The following is a 17,756-nucleotide window of genomic DNA, read 5'->3' as shown; positions in this document are numbered from 1 at the left end:
GGGTTTGTCCTTTTTCGCTTGACTCCCCCACGTACTCGCTCGCTGGCCACCGGATTTGCCTTTCCGGAACCCCGAGGACTCATTCTTAGAGAAACTCCTTTTGAATTTCCCCTTGCTATACGTTCCCCTTGGTTTGGCCCCTTTGCTAAATGTGGATCCCGACCCCGTCGTGTTCCCCTTTCGCAGGTTATCGTTGAAATGCACCTTGATGGCCGCATCCAACGCTTCCTTGTAGTTGGTCGGGTTCCACCTCATCACCTCACCGCGAGCCCAGGTTTGCAAACCTGATATGAAGGCATGGAACGCATCCATATCCCCCATGTCCGTGACAAGTATCCTCTTTGCCATGAACCCATTCACATATTCCTGGATGGTTCCTGTCTGTTTCAGCCTACTCAGTTCATCCCTCAGATGCAGAGTGGCATTCGGAGGAACATATGTTGCGCGGATCCTCGCCTTCATCATGTCCCAAGTGACCACCGGTCCTTCGTTGGCCTCCGTTGTTCTCCACCAAGACTTGGCATTATCTGCCAAGTATGGTTTTGCACATGGGACCTTCTCCGAGCTTGGTAACCGCAGCGCTCGGAAGTAGTCCTCCATATCGTAAAACCAATCCTCCACCACCTTATAGTCATTCACTCCCTTGAAGACCGGTGGGGGCTTTGGTTTGTACTTGGGAACTGCCTGAGGGACTGATTCCACTTCGGTCTGTTCGACCTTGTCTGGTTTTGCCTCAGTCCCGGCCGAAAGATCCGCACCTTCTGCGCTGCCAGCATCTGCAGTCTTTTTCTTTTTCTTCCGCCTCTCGTCACGCTTTAGCTTGCGTACGAGAGTTTCCAGCAGGGCATTGGTCTGTGCCAACTGTCCTTCTAGCACGTCCAATCGAGCCTTGGACGACCGAACCTCGCCACCGGACTCCTGTTTGGAGGTTTCCTCACTGGAGTCCTCCTCATGCAAGGATTCCTCATCCATAGCCTCTTGTTCGACCGGAGGCTCCAGCTCTGGCGGAGGTTCCGTCTCCGCCTGGGTTCGCTTACGCCCTGCCCTTGCCATCTCCCAGCAATCCGCCTCTATCCTTCGCTAGAACTGAGGTAAAGGCTCCGATACCAAATTGTAAGCCACAAATTTTTCCTTTCCAATTTGCCAGCTTACCTCGTCTATCCGTCCAACACTGCCTTGGCTTTTGCTAAGTTCCCTTGCCAAGGTTCTCGCCTATGGTACCAGCTCCTACTTGGTTTCAGCTACTCACTGCACGAGCAACGGAGTGTTAGCCATCCTTCCACGGATTCCCAAATCACTCCCAATCCCCCTCCCCGGGTTAGACTGGACTTAAGGTTCGGCTACACTCCCCGCAAGCACAAGCAGCCAAGCACACCAAGCTTCCAGGTTCCTAACATCCCTTGGTACCACAAGACTTGATCATGGGACCCTCTAAATCCCAAGTCTTGAGTGCAACACTTGCTTCGGGACGCCGGGGCGAAACACCATGGCCTAACGGCCCGGTATGGGTACCTCTCGCCCCCCACTTCCATCCCGAAGGAAGGCCCAAGCCCCTAAGAAGGGCGAGGACCAATGAGCCGCATGGTACTCAAGTGGGGCACCACTCCACATGAGCCGGGAGCACCGCAATCGGTTTCCCTTTCGGGAGTGGGAGCTGCTCTTGAGCACTTCCTTGAATGGCCCCTCCGGCACCAGCCAAGTCCATGCTCACTCCCACCCAAGGCCCCTCGGTTCCAGTCCCAACCTCAAGTCGGTTTGGAAGCCCAACTGGAGAGTTCCCTTCAAAACTGGTTCCTGGACCTCACTATCCCTACTATACTTTTGGAACCCCCTGCAGCCCCCCCCCCCCCCCTGGGAGACGCACGCTTTGGGCTTTCACCCCTTGACCCGTATTAGTATTTGGACTTAGTCTCTGGCTCGATCTCGGACCCGATTTCGGATCCGACTTCGGATTCGGGTTCGGACTCGATCTCGGACCTGATCTCGGACCCGACCTCAGACTCGACCTCGGACTCGGTCTCGGACCCGATTTCGGATCTCGGACTCCGTCTCGAACTCGGTCTCAAACTCGGACTCGAACTCGGTCCCCGAGTCGGTCTCGGACTCGATTCCGGACTCTATCTCGAACTCGGTCCTAGAGTCGGTCTTGGACTCGATCTTCGACTTGGTCCCATCCGATGAACTCTTTGTCATTTTGGTCATGCTTTCGGGGTTCCTTTAGCCTACGACCCCTCGGCGAGTTGGTTCCTTACACAGGGGTGGCATCAGCGGCGGCAACTGCTTCAACCTGTTGGCGCCACTGTTGAGAGCGGTAGGGCCGGGGACGGAGGAGGCGGTGGTGGCGACTGTTGCTGCTGCTGTTGTAGGGGTGGCATCAGTGGCGGCAACTACCTCAACAACTCTTGCAATCGCTGTTTTACCATTGCCAATTGCTGCTCAATGAGCACTTGACGGTGGGATATGAAATCCTCACTCTGAGGTGAGGGTTTTCATAGGCCAGGCGAGCTCTTTAGGCACCGCAATGTTGTTAATGGCATCTTCTTCTTCACCGAGAGCACTAAGAGTGGGTTTGCACCTAGGATGGTGTGCTGTGTCACTAGGGGCTCAAAAGCTTCCATCTCCCATGCAGGTTTAGGGTTTAGGGTTTAGGGTTTTGGTTTAAGGTTTAGGTTTTGGGGTTTAGGGTTTCGGGTTTGGGGAGAGTACCCATGAGGCTCACGTAGGGCCACAATGTTCTCGATGGTACTATGCGTGCATGGGATCTGATGCGCTATCAAACCGTCACCAGGCCCAGTTTGTGTCATTGGCTGCAGACCAAAGTGGAGAGATCATCTGTGCTGGAACACGCATTCCAGGTATCTTGTCTCTTTCTACTCGCTCTCCTTTTCTCAATTCATTTCAAGCTTTACTGCTCTTGCTAGATATACGTTTGGTCCATGAAAGCAGCGTGTCCTCAGTGGTCACGAGGGACCGGTTCATGGTTTGGCCTCTTCTCCTACAGACGTGCGTACTCCTACGCAACAATCCTTTCCACTTTCTAACACATCTTGACAGGAGTTCTTGGCTTCCTCGTCACAGGACAAAACCGTGCGCCTGTGGATGTGTTTGAAGGCAAGGGCAGGGTTGAAAATTTCACCCATACGCATGACGTGCTCATCGTGGTTTACTGCCCGGATGGAAAGCAACTGGGCTGCTCAACACTTGATGGTCAGATCCACTTCTGGGACCAGATTGACGGAGTGCTAATGGGCACAATAGAAGGCAGGCATGAGGTTGCAGAAGGGAGATTGATGAGCGATAGAAGAACGGCCGCTAACTCGAGCTCGGGCAAATGCGTTACACGACGGCAGCCTACTGCTTGCTGGAGGAACCAGCAAGTACATTTGCATGTACGATGCCACGGACCAGGTATCACGCACAAGCTCGCTTGGCTTTCATGCTTGCGAGATATCGTCTGTGCAGGCTTTGCTACGAAGGCTTCAGATATCTCACAACTATTCATTGGATGGTATAGGACCTGCTGCCGTCATTCTCTTCGAGTTTAGGAAGTCCAGAGACAGGAGTTCTGATTGATAACTCAGTGTCGATGATCAAGTTAGAGGCAAGTTGGCACAGGACGCTGCGGGGCCAATTATGTGCACCAAGTGCGTCAGGATATCTCCAACTGGCAGCAGCGGCAACAACGGAAAGCCTACTCAATGGACAACCTTGTTTTTGATCCCAGTGGATGTCGAACCAGAGGTACGATTGGTGTTTACGAGCACACTGGATGTGAAGCTTTTCGTTGCCTTTTGTGTAGGCAATCAATGATGCGCTGGAAAGCAAGCGTTATTCACGAGCACTGATGCTGGCACTCCGGTTGAACGAACTGCTGCTGATTCAGAAATGCGTGGAGGCCGTAGACATCTCTGTGATCAGTGCTGTTGTCTGCAACATTTCACTTTCGTACCTTGGAGATGCACTTGCACAGTACCTAGAGAAGACACCTCATTTGGAGTTCTTACTGGTAGGCATCCAGTTAGAAGGAAACATGTACTAAGTTGGCTTTGTTACAGGAGCTTTGCATTGGCAGAACAATCCAGTTGAGGAACAGGGAGCTCATGCCCACTCTCAAGTCCCTATCTTGCAGCAACAACTGCCTCCAAAAATGACTACCTTCTCCCATTACCTATGCTCGGCCCCAACTAAGAGCAAGAGCGTGGAACAATAGGAACCACTGCCTCACGCGCGTCCCGGTGAACTACACTCGCCAGTAGCACCTCTTGGAACCACACCTGTCTGGCTTGCAGCACCACTCTCCTGCGAGTTGACCTGTCCAGGGTCCGTGGGGATCACTTGCATGGCCGTCTGCGTCTCCACTGCCAACTGGTATCCCCCTGAGCCGAGCACGTCACATCCAAGCCCACCCCTCGAGCGTCTTGGTGACGCTCATCCAAGTGCCGCCACCCTTGGAGTTGTATACTCCGGCCACCGCGTCCGGGACCGTCGATGGAAGTCCGCCACCTTTGACGTGTTCAGCCAGTTGACATGCCGCTTTCCACGGTCTGATGGAGCAGCAAAGGTATCCTTTTTGGCCAAAAAGGATACAAAACGTCCTTTTTGGTAAAAAGGATTGAATCAAGATAAAATATTATTCTTGTAGGGCTTTTGGGAAGGGTTTGGGTGGATCAATAGTGATGATATCATTTACCACTGAGTGGCGCTCCTTGAGCAGCAATTGGCAGTGGTGGAGCAGCGAGTGGCAGTGGTGGAGGAGCGACTCCAAGAGCTATTGAAGCAATTGCCGCTACAGCTGCCACCGCCTCCTTTGCCTCCGCTGCTGTCAACGCCACCGCCGGTGGTCCAGGAGTTCATGGCGGAGTTGGTCTCACTGGTCTGGGAGTCTATGGGTGAGGAGATGTGTCCACAATCGTCGTCCATGGGTTCCATGGATGAGGAACCATCAATGGTTGAGGAGAGCATGCTGGGTGAGGAGACACGATTGCCACCACTGCCACCATCCTCACCACGACCACCACCACTGTCACCACCACTGCCACCATCCTCACCACCACCACCACCACAGAGGATGGGGACAGGGGCAAAGAATAGCACAGGGACTTGCACCAGCACTAGGACCACCACCAGCACCATCACCAATGTTATATTGATTCTTCTTTATGTTAGCATCAGCATCATAGCTGGATTAGGATTATCAAGTCTTCTTCCTGTCATCACCATCATCATAACTGGATTGGAATCATTGACTCTTAGCTGGATCATCACCAACATAGTAGGAACGTTTATGATATGCTCAATCGGCATAGTAGGAACATTTATGATATTAAAAAAGCTAAAAGTATGTAATTACCAGATTGCTTTTGCTTTTGCAGAAATCTTCTAATTTTTGTTCTAATCACCCTAGCTCTTCTGCATTTGTCGAGACTGTTGCTCAAAACTTTAAGAACAGGGACATGACGCTGCCGGGGCTCCCAACAGCGAACTTTGCATCAAGCTTTGGTGGATCACTCCAAAGCTTCAATCCAAGCACAAGCGTTGAGAACGATCCTGACAGTGAGATTCAAGCAAGAGGTCGAGAATGTCAGCCTTGCAGTGCTGGTTGCGATGCTCCACCCGCCTTGGCATCAAGCAAGCTTCCACCATGCTCACCAGCGTGTTTACCTCACAATCCCCTGGGATGGCTCCCAGGGTTTGGAACACACCGTGAGCACCTTGATGATGGTCACTTCCCTCAGCCTCAAAGAACCTGATGCCTGGCTTGGGCATATCTGGCCATGCCAGCAATGTTAGTTTGGAAGATATGCATGAATATGCTCTAACCCAAAAAATGAGCCCTTCTATTTTGCAGCTCAATCAATCAACCAAGGGATATTCAAAACTCTCTCACTGGTGCTGATGAATTTTTGGATAGCTATGACATTGGAATGAGGAGACTCCACATTTTGGTATATTGCCTGACAACGATAATGTGGAGAGGGAGAGAGTAAGCACTGGACAAAGCTACCTTTCGGCTGTCTTGTTGTGGTGTAGGGGAGATGTTGTGTTGAGGCATGGCTTCCCTTAAACACCATCCTTAGCACTGGGCTTAGCATGCCTCCACTCTCACACCAAACATTCTCTTTCAAAGGGAATGAGTGGAGGTTATTGTGGGGATTTGTTGCCATTCTACTTTTGCAGGAAAGAAAACGACAAATATAATGAACATAAACTGAACATTATCTTTGTTATTATATATTTAAGTTTAGATCAACACTGTTGGACTAAAGCAATAACAGACAATGTAAAACCTAGAGAAGATTTTCCTTGGTAGAAGGAATGAACTTGATTTTGTAGTAATGAGCTAGCAATCTGATCATAGATGTTAAATAGGGCTGATACCCAAACCCAAGAAAATCTGATTGGTAACAAAAGCTGTGATTAACATCCATTTAAAAAACTTTTGTACTTTAGTTTATACAGACACGCTTTAAGTTTATGCCAAAAAAAAAATGTAATCACAAAATTACAACACACTAGATGTAATCTTGAAACATGAGCATATATAATATTATCAAATGTAATTTTTGCTCTTGCTTGGAGTATGCCAAATCAAATGTGGGCTAGCTAGCTTATATCTTATTGGCATAGTTTGTGACTATCTCTCCCTTTCATTGATTTGCCTAACTAGACTTTTTGAATGGTGATTTTCTTCTTATATATCTTGATATCGTCTAATTTTGACATAATTATATTTTTCCATTTATAATATATTATGGCTAAGGAAATTTATTGTGGTAATATAAATATTAATAATGTATACAAATTATTTCTTAGAATGGATGACATTGTTGACTAAAACATCATCTTGAGTACTCAATTAGCATATGAATTACGCAAATCATGAGTAGCAAACAATATAAATCATCTGCAGCCGCAAGGACCTTGCAGTGAAGATTTTCACACTCACGCGCACCGCAATGTTGTCGATGGCGTCTTCTTCACCGAGAGCACTGAGGGTGGGATCTGCCCTTATAGTGTCTCCAAGGATGGCATGCTGTGTCACTGGGTGTTCTGCGGTCGATGGTGGTGGCAATCAGGAAGATGTAGCTGCACAAGGTATTTGCTTGGATCACTTGACTCCTCGGTTTCACACACTTACCAATCAGGAAGAATCCGATGGCCAGCAAACGGAGAAGAGAAAGCTACCAGTTCTATGTCCGGATAAAGGGCAGTGGGAGGTCGTGAAGAAGCACTTGTTCCACCAGCATGGAAGGCTCTCGTCGTGCGACTCAACATCATCATGGTCACTGAATCGCTGAAACTCTCTCACAAGCTTGGGAGCGTGATGTTTACAGAGCTATAGAGTTTATCTTGAATAATTCATATCTTCTCCGCTGCCACTGTGTGGCATTTGACTACACCGTACTCTCTCTCTCTCTCTCTCTCTCTCTCTCTCTCTCAGCTCGATTCCTCGGACAGCTCCTCCTCTAACTCCACTTCCTCTTCCTCCACTTCCTCCTCTTCTTCGTAATCTCCATGGTGCTGTCCATGGTGCTGTTGCCGCTGCTGCTGTTCTTGGCGGTGGAGTTCCTCGCCTTCCTCCTCTTCCTCCTCATCATAGCTCTCCTCTTCGCCCATTATCATGCTGTTGATTTCCTCCTGTTCTTGACGATCGTAGAAGTGTTGCGGTGCTTGCTGCCCCTCCTCTTCATCCTCCTCCTCCTCCTCCTGTTGCTGGTGGTGGTGGTGCTGCTGGTGATGGTGTTGCTGATCATCTTCATAAGAGTGCTCGTCCGATCCCTGCCTCTCCCAACCCTGGCCTTCCTCGTCGTCCTCGTCCGAGCTCTCATCCATCTCACCACCCCCACCCGATGCTCCCGCTTGCGCCTGTTGACGGTGCTCGACGTTTCGTCCAGGAAAACGGAACAGCAGACGGCCTCTTCCCGGCTGCTGCTGCTCCATCTGTTGCTGCTTCTCCACTTCCTGCTGTTGATTGTCTTCTTCCTCGTGCTGTTCTTCCAGGTAGCTCGAACGGTGGTGCTGCGGAGAACGCATTCGGACATGCCCGTTTTGTACCTCCAGCGGTGAGCCGCTGTCCGGGGAGCTCGTCCCTTGGGGACTTGCCGCAAACTCATTTGCGTTGGGAGCCGCCTCGTCCGCCTGCGTGCACAGAAGAATGAAACGCTGAGAGAAAAAGAATAGATACCAAGGACTTACAGTCCCGCGGTGGAAGCCATGGTCGCTGTTCTGGTAAGTCTCCTCCAGCTGCTGTCTTTGCTCCGTGCTGAAAGCTATGGCTGCATCAAACGCACTTAGCCGCAACGCCACTGCCGCTGTTGTCTGCGGGATCCAAGGCAAGTTTTTCCTCCTTGAGTTGCTCCCCAGTGCTGTTGTGCTCAAGGCCTTTTCTGCAGTCTCAAAAGACGAAGAGATCCAGTTCTCGTCCACACAGCTCTCCAGCTCGGTGAGGGCCTGCCACAACCCACAAAGTCAGCAACACAAGTAGCACTGCACTCCGGGGCTTACCTCAAGAAGCTCGCTCGACGACGATGCAGCCTTGACATTACTACACCAGATCCTCCGGGAGTCACTCGTCCATGAATCCTTGAACGCTTCCGCTGGAACAGCCACCTAAGGGCGATACAAGCATTAGAAACGCGCAAAGAACTAGAAAGCTTCCGCATACCTCCACAGACAACAAGAGTTGTTTGAGCAGCTGTAGCCGAGATGGAAGAAGTTGATATCCAATTCCCTGCTTTGCCTCGAGCTTGCTTTCGCACTCGCGAACGTGACTAGAGAACTTGGAGCTCTCAACCATGGCGTGACAATACGGGCAGTGGTTTTCATCCGGCCAGTACAAGCCATGGCACAGCTCGCAGGTGGCCAACATCTCCACGTCTCGTTTGTTTCCCAGGCTGAGAGCCTTGAGGTTCTTCCCTCCTCTTGCCAAGCACCGGTTCCAGAGCCATCTGTCCAGGTCCTTGAAGCGATCCATGGCGTGCTGGATCTCAAGTGTGGACCTTCCAAGTTCAACTGGAATGGCGCTTGGCACCTCTGGAGAGGCGTCCGACGGTCCGAAAACTCCACTAGACGGACTTCCCTCCGCCTTGCCTTTGGATGACTCCACGTACGCTCTCGACTGAGCAAGACTCTTCATAGCTTTCCTGACGGGGCCCCCTATGTGAGTTAAGATGTTATAGAGGCTCGCCTCCCTTGCTCCGCGTGTGTCTAGGCATGCCATGAGCGCATCTAAAGCCTGCATTCAATCACGAAACGTGAGCGAAGCGAAGATGAGAGACAGGCTTTCTTCGTACCTCTTCCGTGTCTATAACTTCCCAGTGTCCATCTTCGTTACACTCGAAATAGATTCTCGCACGACCAGGATCCTCACCACCGTTTGACGCTGCAAACTGCCAGTACCTGTTGTGTCTCCGATCTAAACCAAGAGGCATGGACCTGATCACGTAGAGCTTCTCGGCTCTCAACCTGATCTCGGCTTTTATCTGAACCCGTGACTTGTCCGCATGCGCTGCTGCCGAGGTCGAGGCCCCGTTGTCGCACTCCGCAGCGGAACCAGCGGGCCTCTCATCGTCCGGCACTTCGGACTTGGCAGCCGACTTGCTTGCCTCCTCCTTGATACGACGCTTGTCCACCTGAACTTCCTCCCACAGTTGTCTCTTAAGAGCCGAGGCCGATTCATATCGTTCCTAGAAACGTTGAAAAGGTTGACACACTAGAAAAAGAGAAGAAACAAAATGTAGGTACCTCAAGCACTGATCTGATGGTGTTGCCTTCGTTCAACACATCCACGAGAGCCACCAAAGCATTCAGCCGCTCCTCAATGCTCAAGTCCGCAAACTCTCCTTCCATGAGCCCCTGCACCCACGGCTCTCCCACTTGGCTCTCGTCAATTTCCATCTCGTCGTCATTGTCAACTTTCCTGAGAGCATCAGGCGGGGGCCGCAAGTGCCTCACTGCATCGTCCTTGGAATCTGCTAGTGCTGCTACTGCTGCTACTGCTGCTGGTGTTTCCGTCTCAAAGCTCTCCGCTGTTCCAGCTGCTGCTGTTGCTGTTGCCTCACCCGCACTATCTTGAGGCTTCCCCGTTTTTAACCGCAGAATAACTTTACCCCTCCGTGGAGTCTCGTAGCTCTCGGAGGCATGCCCGCTCTCGTCGTGCTCGCGAGCATCCTCGTGCTGTTGATGCTGCTCGGCCCGTTCCACTTCCGCGTCCATATGCTCGCTTTCATGCTCCGCTTCTTCAACCTCGTGCTCTTCGCCTTCGGACTCCTCCTCGGCATCCTCCACGTCCTCGTCTGCCTTCTCCGGGTCCAGCTGCCGAGTCTGATACAAATACGTCCTCTCCAGTGCAGCTTGCAGCACATCTTCCGCATCGTCCGGGTCCCTTCGAAACGGCGAACGGACGCAGTAAGTTGACGGCGCAACACGCTCAAACAGATACGTGTCTCTGGACAAGGCAGCTGAGATCGACGCCTCCGGTGTCTTGCTCGATGACAAGTCCCGAAGGCCTGATTTCTGCAACACGAGCCCCCTCTTAGACAGCTTAACGAGCAAAGTCTACATCTATTCGAGTTACCTGTATCCTGTCTGTTAGCTCCAGAATGGTAAGGCCCTTGCTGCCTTGAATGGACAGGACGTGGAACGCAGCGTACTTGACAGTTCCCGGAGTAAGCTTGGGAGTCTGGCCCTTGCGCACCTTTAGTCGAGTGCCATGCTTGCCACGCATGAGAGCTACAGCATTCACTGCAGCAGCCCCGGAGCGCAGCGTCGCGATCGCATTCGCGTTGTGGCCATCGTGTATCTGCACGACACGGCACGTAAGAGAAAAACACGAGAAGGAATAAAAAATACCTCGATACAATCCGGCTTTGCATCGGGTGACTGCGTTTTTTTCTTCCACCTCGGTCCATAACCGGCTGCCAGTGCGAACTGTCTAAGGATCTCTGGCCACGTTAGAGGGCTCATATGCTGGCCCCATTCCTGAATGTCAAAACCCCACGTATAAGCCTGCGAGAGCACACCATGCCTGGTCAAGAAACACGCAAGACAGAAGAAGGAAAAAACCGCTAGCTTACGGCTTCAACAATCTGCGGGTGACCACCAGCCGCAACAGCAATCGCGTGCTGACTTCCAGCGGTTCCACTCGCCGCTGCTTGCGCGGCATCTTCCACATCTCTGATCAAAGTCCTCAGCAGCGCAATGTAAGTTTCGTTGAGGAGCCTGGAATCCTGCACAAACGTGGAAAAGCACGAAGCTCTAGCAGGCCAAGGACGAGCAACGCTCAAAAACTTACAAAGTCATGAAGCCCCTGGACGAGTTCGTCGACTGTAAATGGCCACAGCCCAATGGCGTCCGAGAATGTGGTCAAGAATCCCCAGACCTGTTTGGCAACACGAGTTAAGTTGGCTGGAAGCTGGAAAAAAACTAGCGCTCACCATAAGAAGATTGGAAACGTTCTGCACAGAATCCCAAGGCGAGACTCCAAGAACCTTCTTCATCCGCACTGAAGCTGGCGGGTACTTCTTAAGCTCCACTGCGCGGAAAATAGAAAACTTTAAACACAAGAACAGCAAGATAGCTCCAAACCTTTGCTTGGGTCGAAAGCCGAGCCACCCTCCATATCACCGGAGACGAGTCCTTGAACAAACGCGCCCATCTGCATGAGTTCTAGCTGCTCGTCGTCCATCAGACCCGTGGAAAGCTTGGCAAGCTTCTTTGCGGTCGCTCGCTCGTAAGCGGCCTGGAGCTTCGCAGCCTCTTTTTGCCGCCGGACCTCCTCCTTCAAGCGCAACTTCTCCAGCTGAAACCACCACCAATGTCTCGTGATCAGCTAGTCCTAAACTTTGAAAGCCATACACCCTCACCCGTTGCTGCTCCTTTTGAGCCAGTCTCTCCAAGCGATCCTGTTCTTTCTTCTGCTCGCGTTGATGTCTCTCCTCCTCGCGTTGCCTCTCGCGGTTGATCTTCTCCAGCTCCCTCTGCCTCTCTCTGTTGATCTTCTCGATCTCTTTTCTCTCCTGCTCTTCCCTCTGCCAGCCAACCGTGTCACAGACTATAAAGAACAAAGTAAGTTAGCTTACCTTGCGGCGTGCCGCTTCCTGCTTCTCAGCTTCTCTCTTGAGCTTCTTCTCTTGGGCCTCGAGCTCCCGGGCGAGCTTTGCGTCGTCACTCTGGACCTATGCACACGTAAGCCTGGCCTCAAAGCTAAGATTTTTACCTTGCGTTTCTTGCTGCTTCCGGGTTGCGGCGGCTCGGGCATTTCAGGAATCACGACGTGAGACGGCTTGAGTAGCTGCTCCTCCACGCCGGCATCAGCGTCACCATGCGGCAGGAAATTCAAGGAGAGGTTCGGAACTCTGGCATCCGTGAGCGAGCTGCTACTCTGCTGCGCCTTTCCTTTGCCGTCCCTCTCCAGCTTGCAAGGCTGGAACTGAGCTCCGGTTGGATGCTCCGGAATGAACTGGTGCTCCCGGGGAATCGTCCTGCTGCTCGTCAGCGGGGATGTCCGCCGGCTGCTACCCAACTCTGGAGCTCCTGGAGCCTGAAAAACACGAAAACACGCCTGAGAACACGACCGAGAGAACAAACTCTTCCTCGATCTTACCTTGAGCTCGGCCGCATTGAGCGAGAACGTCGACGAGTCTGCCATGCAAGCACACAAATCATCTCAAGCACTGCGTTTTCGCGAAACCACAGACATATCCAGCCATGCTTACGTACCTATAGGAGTGTCGAAGGGTCCGGGAGGGAGCGGATCAAACTCCCTTCCCAGCACGGGTCCGTCCTCTCGGATCGGCTCCCCGAGCTGCTGCTCCACCAGAGTGATCACCTCCCGCTCGCGCTTGAGCTCCTCGGCGGCCATGGCTGCCGCGCTCCGCTTCTTACCGCCACCTTCCTTTTTCGTCGTCATCGTCGTCGCCTTGGCGACTTCCTCGCCACCCGCCGGCGCTGCCACTGCTGCTACTTTGGCATCCGGGAGATCGACCGCTGCTCCAAGCATGGACGCTGGGCTTGGATTTGGAGGAAGAGGCGGAGGAGGAGGCAGCAAGAGGAGCGCCGCGCCGCCAGCACCGGTGGCAGCTTCTTTGTCCTTCTTCCTCTTTTGCTTCTTTGACGAGGTCGCGGCGGGAGCTCCAGGAGGGGCGCCGCCCTCGTCGCCCTTCCTGTCCTTGAGCCGCCGGTGGCAGAACCACATCTGGAGCTGCCTGTCCGTGAGGCTCAATTTCGTGGAGAGCTCCGCGCGGACCACCTCGGAGGGGTACTTGTCCTCTAAACAGCACGAAGAACACGAAGAACACACACAAAAAAAAAAGAGAGAAAACCAATCAATCCACCACAGGAAGAAGCACGAATCGATCGAGAGCGAGGGGAGGGGAATCACTCACCGGCGTAGACCCTCTCGAGAATTTCGAGTTGCGAGGGCGTCTTCATCTTGCGCTTGGTGTTGAGACCCTTATCCTTGTCCTCTCCCTTGCGCGGCTTGTCGTCGCCCTCCATGCCCCAGCGCGCTCAAGAACACGGCCGCACCCCAGATCCGAGCAACCCAAGTCGCCTCCGGCGCGGATCTACGCGAGCAAGCGAGAGATCGAATGGAAGGGCAACGCTACACGGATGAATCGGGTACCAAACGGAGAGAAAAAGGGGGAAAGAACAAGAGATGGGATGGGAGAGGAGGAAACAAAGAGGAGAGAAAGGAAAAAAAAAAAAAAAACTGGTGGCCTTTTCTGGGGATGATGGATGGATGGGGAGGAGAAGCACCACCACCACCGGGGACCGAGACTGCTAATCTTAATCTCACAACACGGATTTGGGTGCGTGGTATAGTCTAGTTTGAGAGAGAAGAGAGTGAGAAGGAGAGAGAGAAGAGGGCTTGTTTGTGGGATTGGGGTGTGTGATCACTCTCACTCTCGCGCGCCCTCGCCTCGCCTCGCTCGCTCGCAAAGAGTTCTAATTCTTCTCTCTTAGAACTTCCTTCTCTCTCTCTCTCTGTCTCTCTCTCTTTCTTTCTTTTCCTTTTTCTCCTTGGCCGCGGCAGCAGCAGTAGCAGCGGCAGCGGCAGCAGGAGCAAGCGGGGCGGTGGCGGCGAGGATTGGGGTGGCGGGGACGATATCGGATCGGGGGAATCGGGTGGGGTGAAGAACAAGGGAGACGACTTCGTCTTGTTGTTGGTTCCTTCTATCTTCTTCCTCATGAGCATGGTGATGGGGTTGGGTTTGGACGACGACGACTACTACTACCACCACTACTACTCCACCACACACACACAAAATTAAGGAAAAAAAAATTCCTACTGGATGGACGACTGGCTCTTTCTCACTCACTCTCTCTCTCTTTCTCACTCTCTCCGGCACGCACGACTAGCCAACAAAACCCAATGGTGGCGGTGATGGGCGATTGTGGCTCTACGATGGCGCAAAATGGTGGCCGGGCTGGGCTGGGCTGGGCTGGGCTTGGCTGGATGGCTACACTACACTACACTACACGACCAAAAGGAGCGCTTTTCTTTTGCCTCGCGTTCTTCTTTCTCTTTGTTCGTTCTTTTTTTTTTTTTTTTTGTGCTTCTCTCTCTTTCTCTCTCGCTCTTGTGTGCTTGGTCTACGGAATTTGCGAGGTGGATGGATTGGACGGAGGAGATGGCGGTGGCGGCGGAGATCGGATGGTGCGCGGAGGGATGGTTCTGTTTGGTTTTAACTTGGATGGGGGCGTGGGAGGCAAAAACAAATCACGCGACGAAGAACACAAAGAGGGAGCGATGAATGGGACCATGACCGCATATGATGGGCATGGCATGGCATGGGCATCATGCCGGGCGTCAACCGCCGTTAGCGGAATATTCCCGGTGGGTCTAGTTCTTGAGAGACCCCACCCGCGTGTCCTTGTTCTTCACGGACCAGCAGTTGTCTAGCAAAGCAGTATCGCTCGATCTCGCAATCTGGCCAAGGATCGTCTCGTCTTCATCGGGCGAGTTTCATGGCATTGTCACGCAAACAATCGCGAGTGTGTGAAATCCACACAACAAACTTTAAAGAGTGCGTCTCTCTTTTTCGCAGTGGAAGCAGACCCCACCCACGGCAATGCTCTTGCTTGTCACAACACCTTTAGATCTCACTCAATCGACCACAAGCACAAGCAAAACTATAACTTTGATTCCAGGGCCGCGAGCGCGGATCTAGACTTCTCCAGCAAGCTCGTAATGGAGACTTGGAACGCATCCCGCCGAAAGGTGGTGAGGTTGGCGGCCGGGGCGGCGTAGAGGAGTCGGGGGATGATCCGAGTGACGATGGTACGTCGCATGCGCCGCCGCCGGGATGGCGAGATCGCCGCGAGCAGCCGGGCAATGTCCACGGTGCCCGACTTGACGTCCTCGGCGGGGACGTAGACCGAGTAGTCGGCCAGCCGAGCCGGCAAGTGCCACGGGTACTGGACGTAGGCCGTCTCTTGGCTGAAGAGCACGGGGATGCATCCCGCGATGAGCGAGTCGAAGACCGACCTCCGCGTCGCGCTGTCCCCGACTGGCTGGAGGCAGAAGTGCGAGGCGAGGAAGAGCTCCGTGGTGGACTCGGGCCGGAGGCAAACGTCCCCCGAGCACTCGAGGAAGCGGCAGAGTCGTGGCTGGCTGGTGCAGATGGCGATGAGCACCGCGCGGATGGAGTCGGTTGTCCGCGGCATGCCCGCGAAGCTGAAGAGCGCGTCGCGGCGGGACGACGCCACGGCATGCAGCCACTCCTCCACGTCCCTATCCGAGGCCGGGTGGAAGTACGTCGGGTGCGGCACTCCGACGTCGTTGGCGTTCCAGGGGTCGCGCTCCAGCAGCAGTCGAGTTACGTTCTCGAGCCCCGGTAGCATCAGCAGCGTGTTTCCCCACTCGGTGTCCGTCCGGCGAAAGTCCCAGGTGATCTTTCCCAGCACCAAAAAGTGATCGATCCCCCCGTTTCGCCTCCACGACTCGTGCTGCTCGAGCAGTCCCATGAGCTCCACCCCGAGCTCGTCTTTCTGCTCGTAGCTCACGTTGGCGTAGTGGTACCTGTGCATGCATCGTGTGTCGGTCTCTCGAGGAGCTAGAGAAGCGTTTTTACGTACCGGAACACGTCCAGGCCTCCGTAGTATGGGATGTAGAAGAGCTGCGCCTTGGCCGGATCATCCGTGAGGCAGGCGTACTCCTTGAGCCGAGCGTGAAACAAGACCTCGAGCATGTACTGGTTGGTCTTGTGCCACCTCCCGGCGGGCTTGAGCACCCCGGCCCTGTCCGTCGTCACCGCCTTGCCCATGCCAGAGTTTTCGAAGTAGTCGCACATCGAGTACCACGGGAGAATGCGGTCGCACAGAGCAACCAGGTCCGCGTTGAATCTCGCCGGAAGGTTGTAGCTGTAGATCCACTTCCCGCTGCACGACGACGATGGTTCTTCCACTGCATTGTCCTCGTTCCGAGAGTGCTCTCGCAACTCGTCCATGATCCGCAAAAGTCCCGGCCTGATAACTCTGCTGTCCTCTTGAGTCTCATCAGCTTCGTCTTCGTCTTCACCATAGTCGTCATCCTCGTCTTCCACATCCTCCTCCCCTGTTCCTAGCACCCTGTTCTCGATCATCTGTCGTCTTGCATTGCCCTTCTCACCTGAGAATCCCAGGGACTTGAGCTCCAAGGGTAGACTCGCCTCTTCATCACCACGTCTATGACCGTTGTTACCAGCAGCCTCAGCGTCCTCCATCTCCAAATCTGTCACAGTATCTCCATCCTCGGCTCCCTGCTGATGATCCGTGGTGGTGGACTTGGTCGACCTCCCAAATCCATCGCTTGGCAGCACTTGCTCCTTGAGCAGCAGATTGGAGGGAAAAGCCTCCGAGGACTTCAGCTCGGACAACACAATCCACCTCCTGGCGAGGGACGTGCATTTTTGAGCTGTGCAGTGGCGAGATTGAGAGAAAACTGTGAATGCTGCCAATCCAAACACAGTCCAAATGCAGAAAACGCAAATGAGCAGCATGGAAGGAACAATTATCAACCTTCTAAGCAACAGCAGCAGGAGCGCAGCATTCATCCGCTTGGCCATGACCCCGTCGGGCTTTGCGCCTTGAAAAACTCTGGTCACCATTTCAGACGATGTACCAGTACATTGCGGCAGAGGCTTCCTGCATGTAAGAAGACAGAGGTGGTGCTCGACTCAGTGTCCTGGAACAAGACAATAACTTAATCAACCAACCATTCCGTACGGCTTGAGCTCTCTCTTCCAGTCTTTCCTGCAAACGAGAATCAGCAAAATCAGGCGTAGGCATGGCAAGTCATGAACTTCCTGCAAGAGATTTTAATGGCTGCAGTGGGATGACTGGTATTTCCTGGAAAAGCTATAATGTCGTTGACACCGTCATTCCTTCCAAATCTTGTGGCGTGATCAGGGATCGCTTTGATCTCGATATCGACGTATGATCCGCTTTGTTGGATGCTTGTGTGGAGAGCATGTAAAACATGATGGTAAAACCATTAGGTCACATACTTCTATTGCTGACGACAAAAAGAGTCTCGTCCCTCCTCCAGAGCTTTTCTGTGTTTTATGAAATTTAAAGACATGCCAGAGAAGCCCGTCTGCTCGCTTGAACCAGCCAGGCAGCGTGCCACGCGTAGCAGATCGAAAGGGACACCGGGATTTATTGCTGAGAGTTTTCAAACTTTCAGTCTGTGAACAACAAGACTTTGGTGAGAGAAAAAGAATGGTAGAATACAAGGAACTTTAAATGCAATACCTCTCAGGAAGAAGCTGAAG

At 52.9% G+C, this 17,756-nt stretch overlaps 2 protein-coding genes across 3 annotated transcripts; both read right to left on the bottom strand.

Annotated features, from left to right (window-relative positions):
• Positions 1–7,291: 7,291 nt before the first annotated feature.
• On the bottom strand, positions 7,292–13,964 carry LOC9629765 (homeobox-DDT domain protein RLT1). Of its 2 annotated transcripts, none has more exons than XM_024661375.1 (18): positions 13,386–13,964; positions 12,721–13,269; positions 12,605–12,642; positions 12,218–12,541; positions 12,081–12,176; positions 11,865–12,029; positions 11,587–11,800; positions 11,436–11,533; positions 11,294–11,380; positions 11,076–11,228; positions 10,852–11,007; positions 10,577–10,801; positions 9,745–10,515; positions 9,294–9,686; positions 8,666–9,235; positions 8,506–8,610; positions 8,197–8,451; positions 7,292–8,139 (listed from the first exon to the last, which is right to left on the bottom strand). In XM_024661375.1, exons 1-18 carry the CDS (start codon positions 13,495–13,497, stop codon positions 7,438–7,440), a joined length of 5,013 nt encoding a protein of 1,670 aa, XP_024517143.1. In that variant the 5' UTR covers positions 13,498–13,964; the 3' UTR covers positions 7,292–7,437. The 2 variants fall into 2 exon arrangements, with proteins under 2 accessions (XP_024517143.1, XP_024517144.1); XM_024661376.1 differs by having other exon boundaries at positions 12,081–12,170.
• Positions 13,965–14,976: 1,012 nt separating this feature from the next.
• On the bottom strand, positions 14,977–17,122 carry LOC9629764 (probable xyloglucan galactosyltransferase GT20). The gene is made up of 2 exons (XM_002987470.2): positions 16,081–17,122; positions 14,977–16,024 (listed from the first exon to the last, which is right to left on the bottom strand). Exons 1-2 carry the CDS (start codon positions 17,088–17,090, stop codon positions 15,136–15,138), a joined length of 1,899 nt encoding a protein of 632 aa, XP_002987516.2. The 5' UTR covers positions 17,091–17,122; the 3' UTR covers positions 14,977–15,135.
• Positions 17,123–17,756: the final 634 nt, after the last annotated feature.

The sequence above is a fragment of the Selaginella moellendorffii genome, unplaced genomic scaffold (assembly GCF_000143415.4).
Source record: "Selaginella moellendorffii unplaced genomic scaffold, v1.0 SELMOscaffold_82, whole genome shotgun sequence".
Lineage (NCBI taxonomy): Eukaryota > Viridiplantae > Streptophyta > Lycopodiopsida > Selaginellales > Selaginellaceae > Selaginella > Selaginella moellendorffii.
Note: the sequence above shows the minus strand (reverse complement) of the source record. Positions and strands in the feature narration are given on the sequence as shown.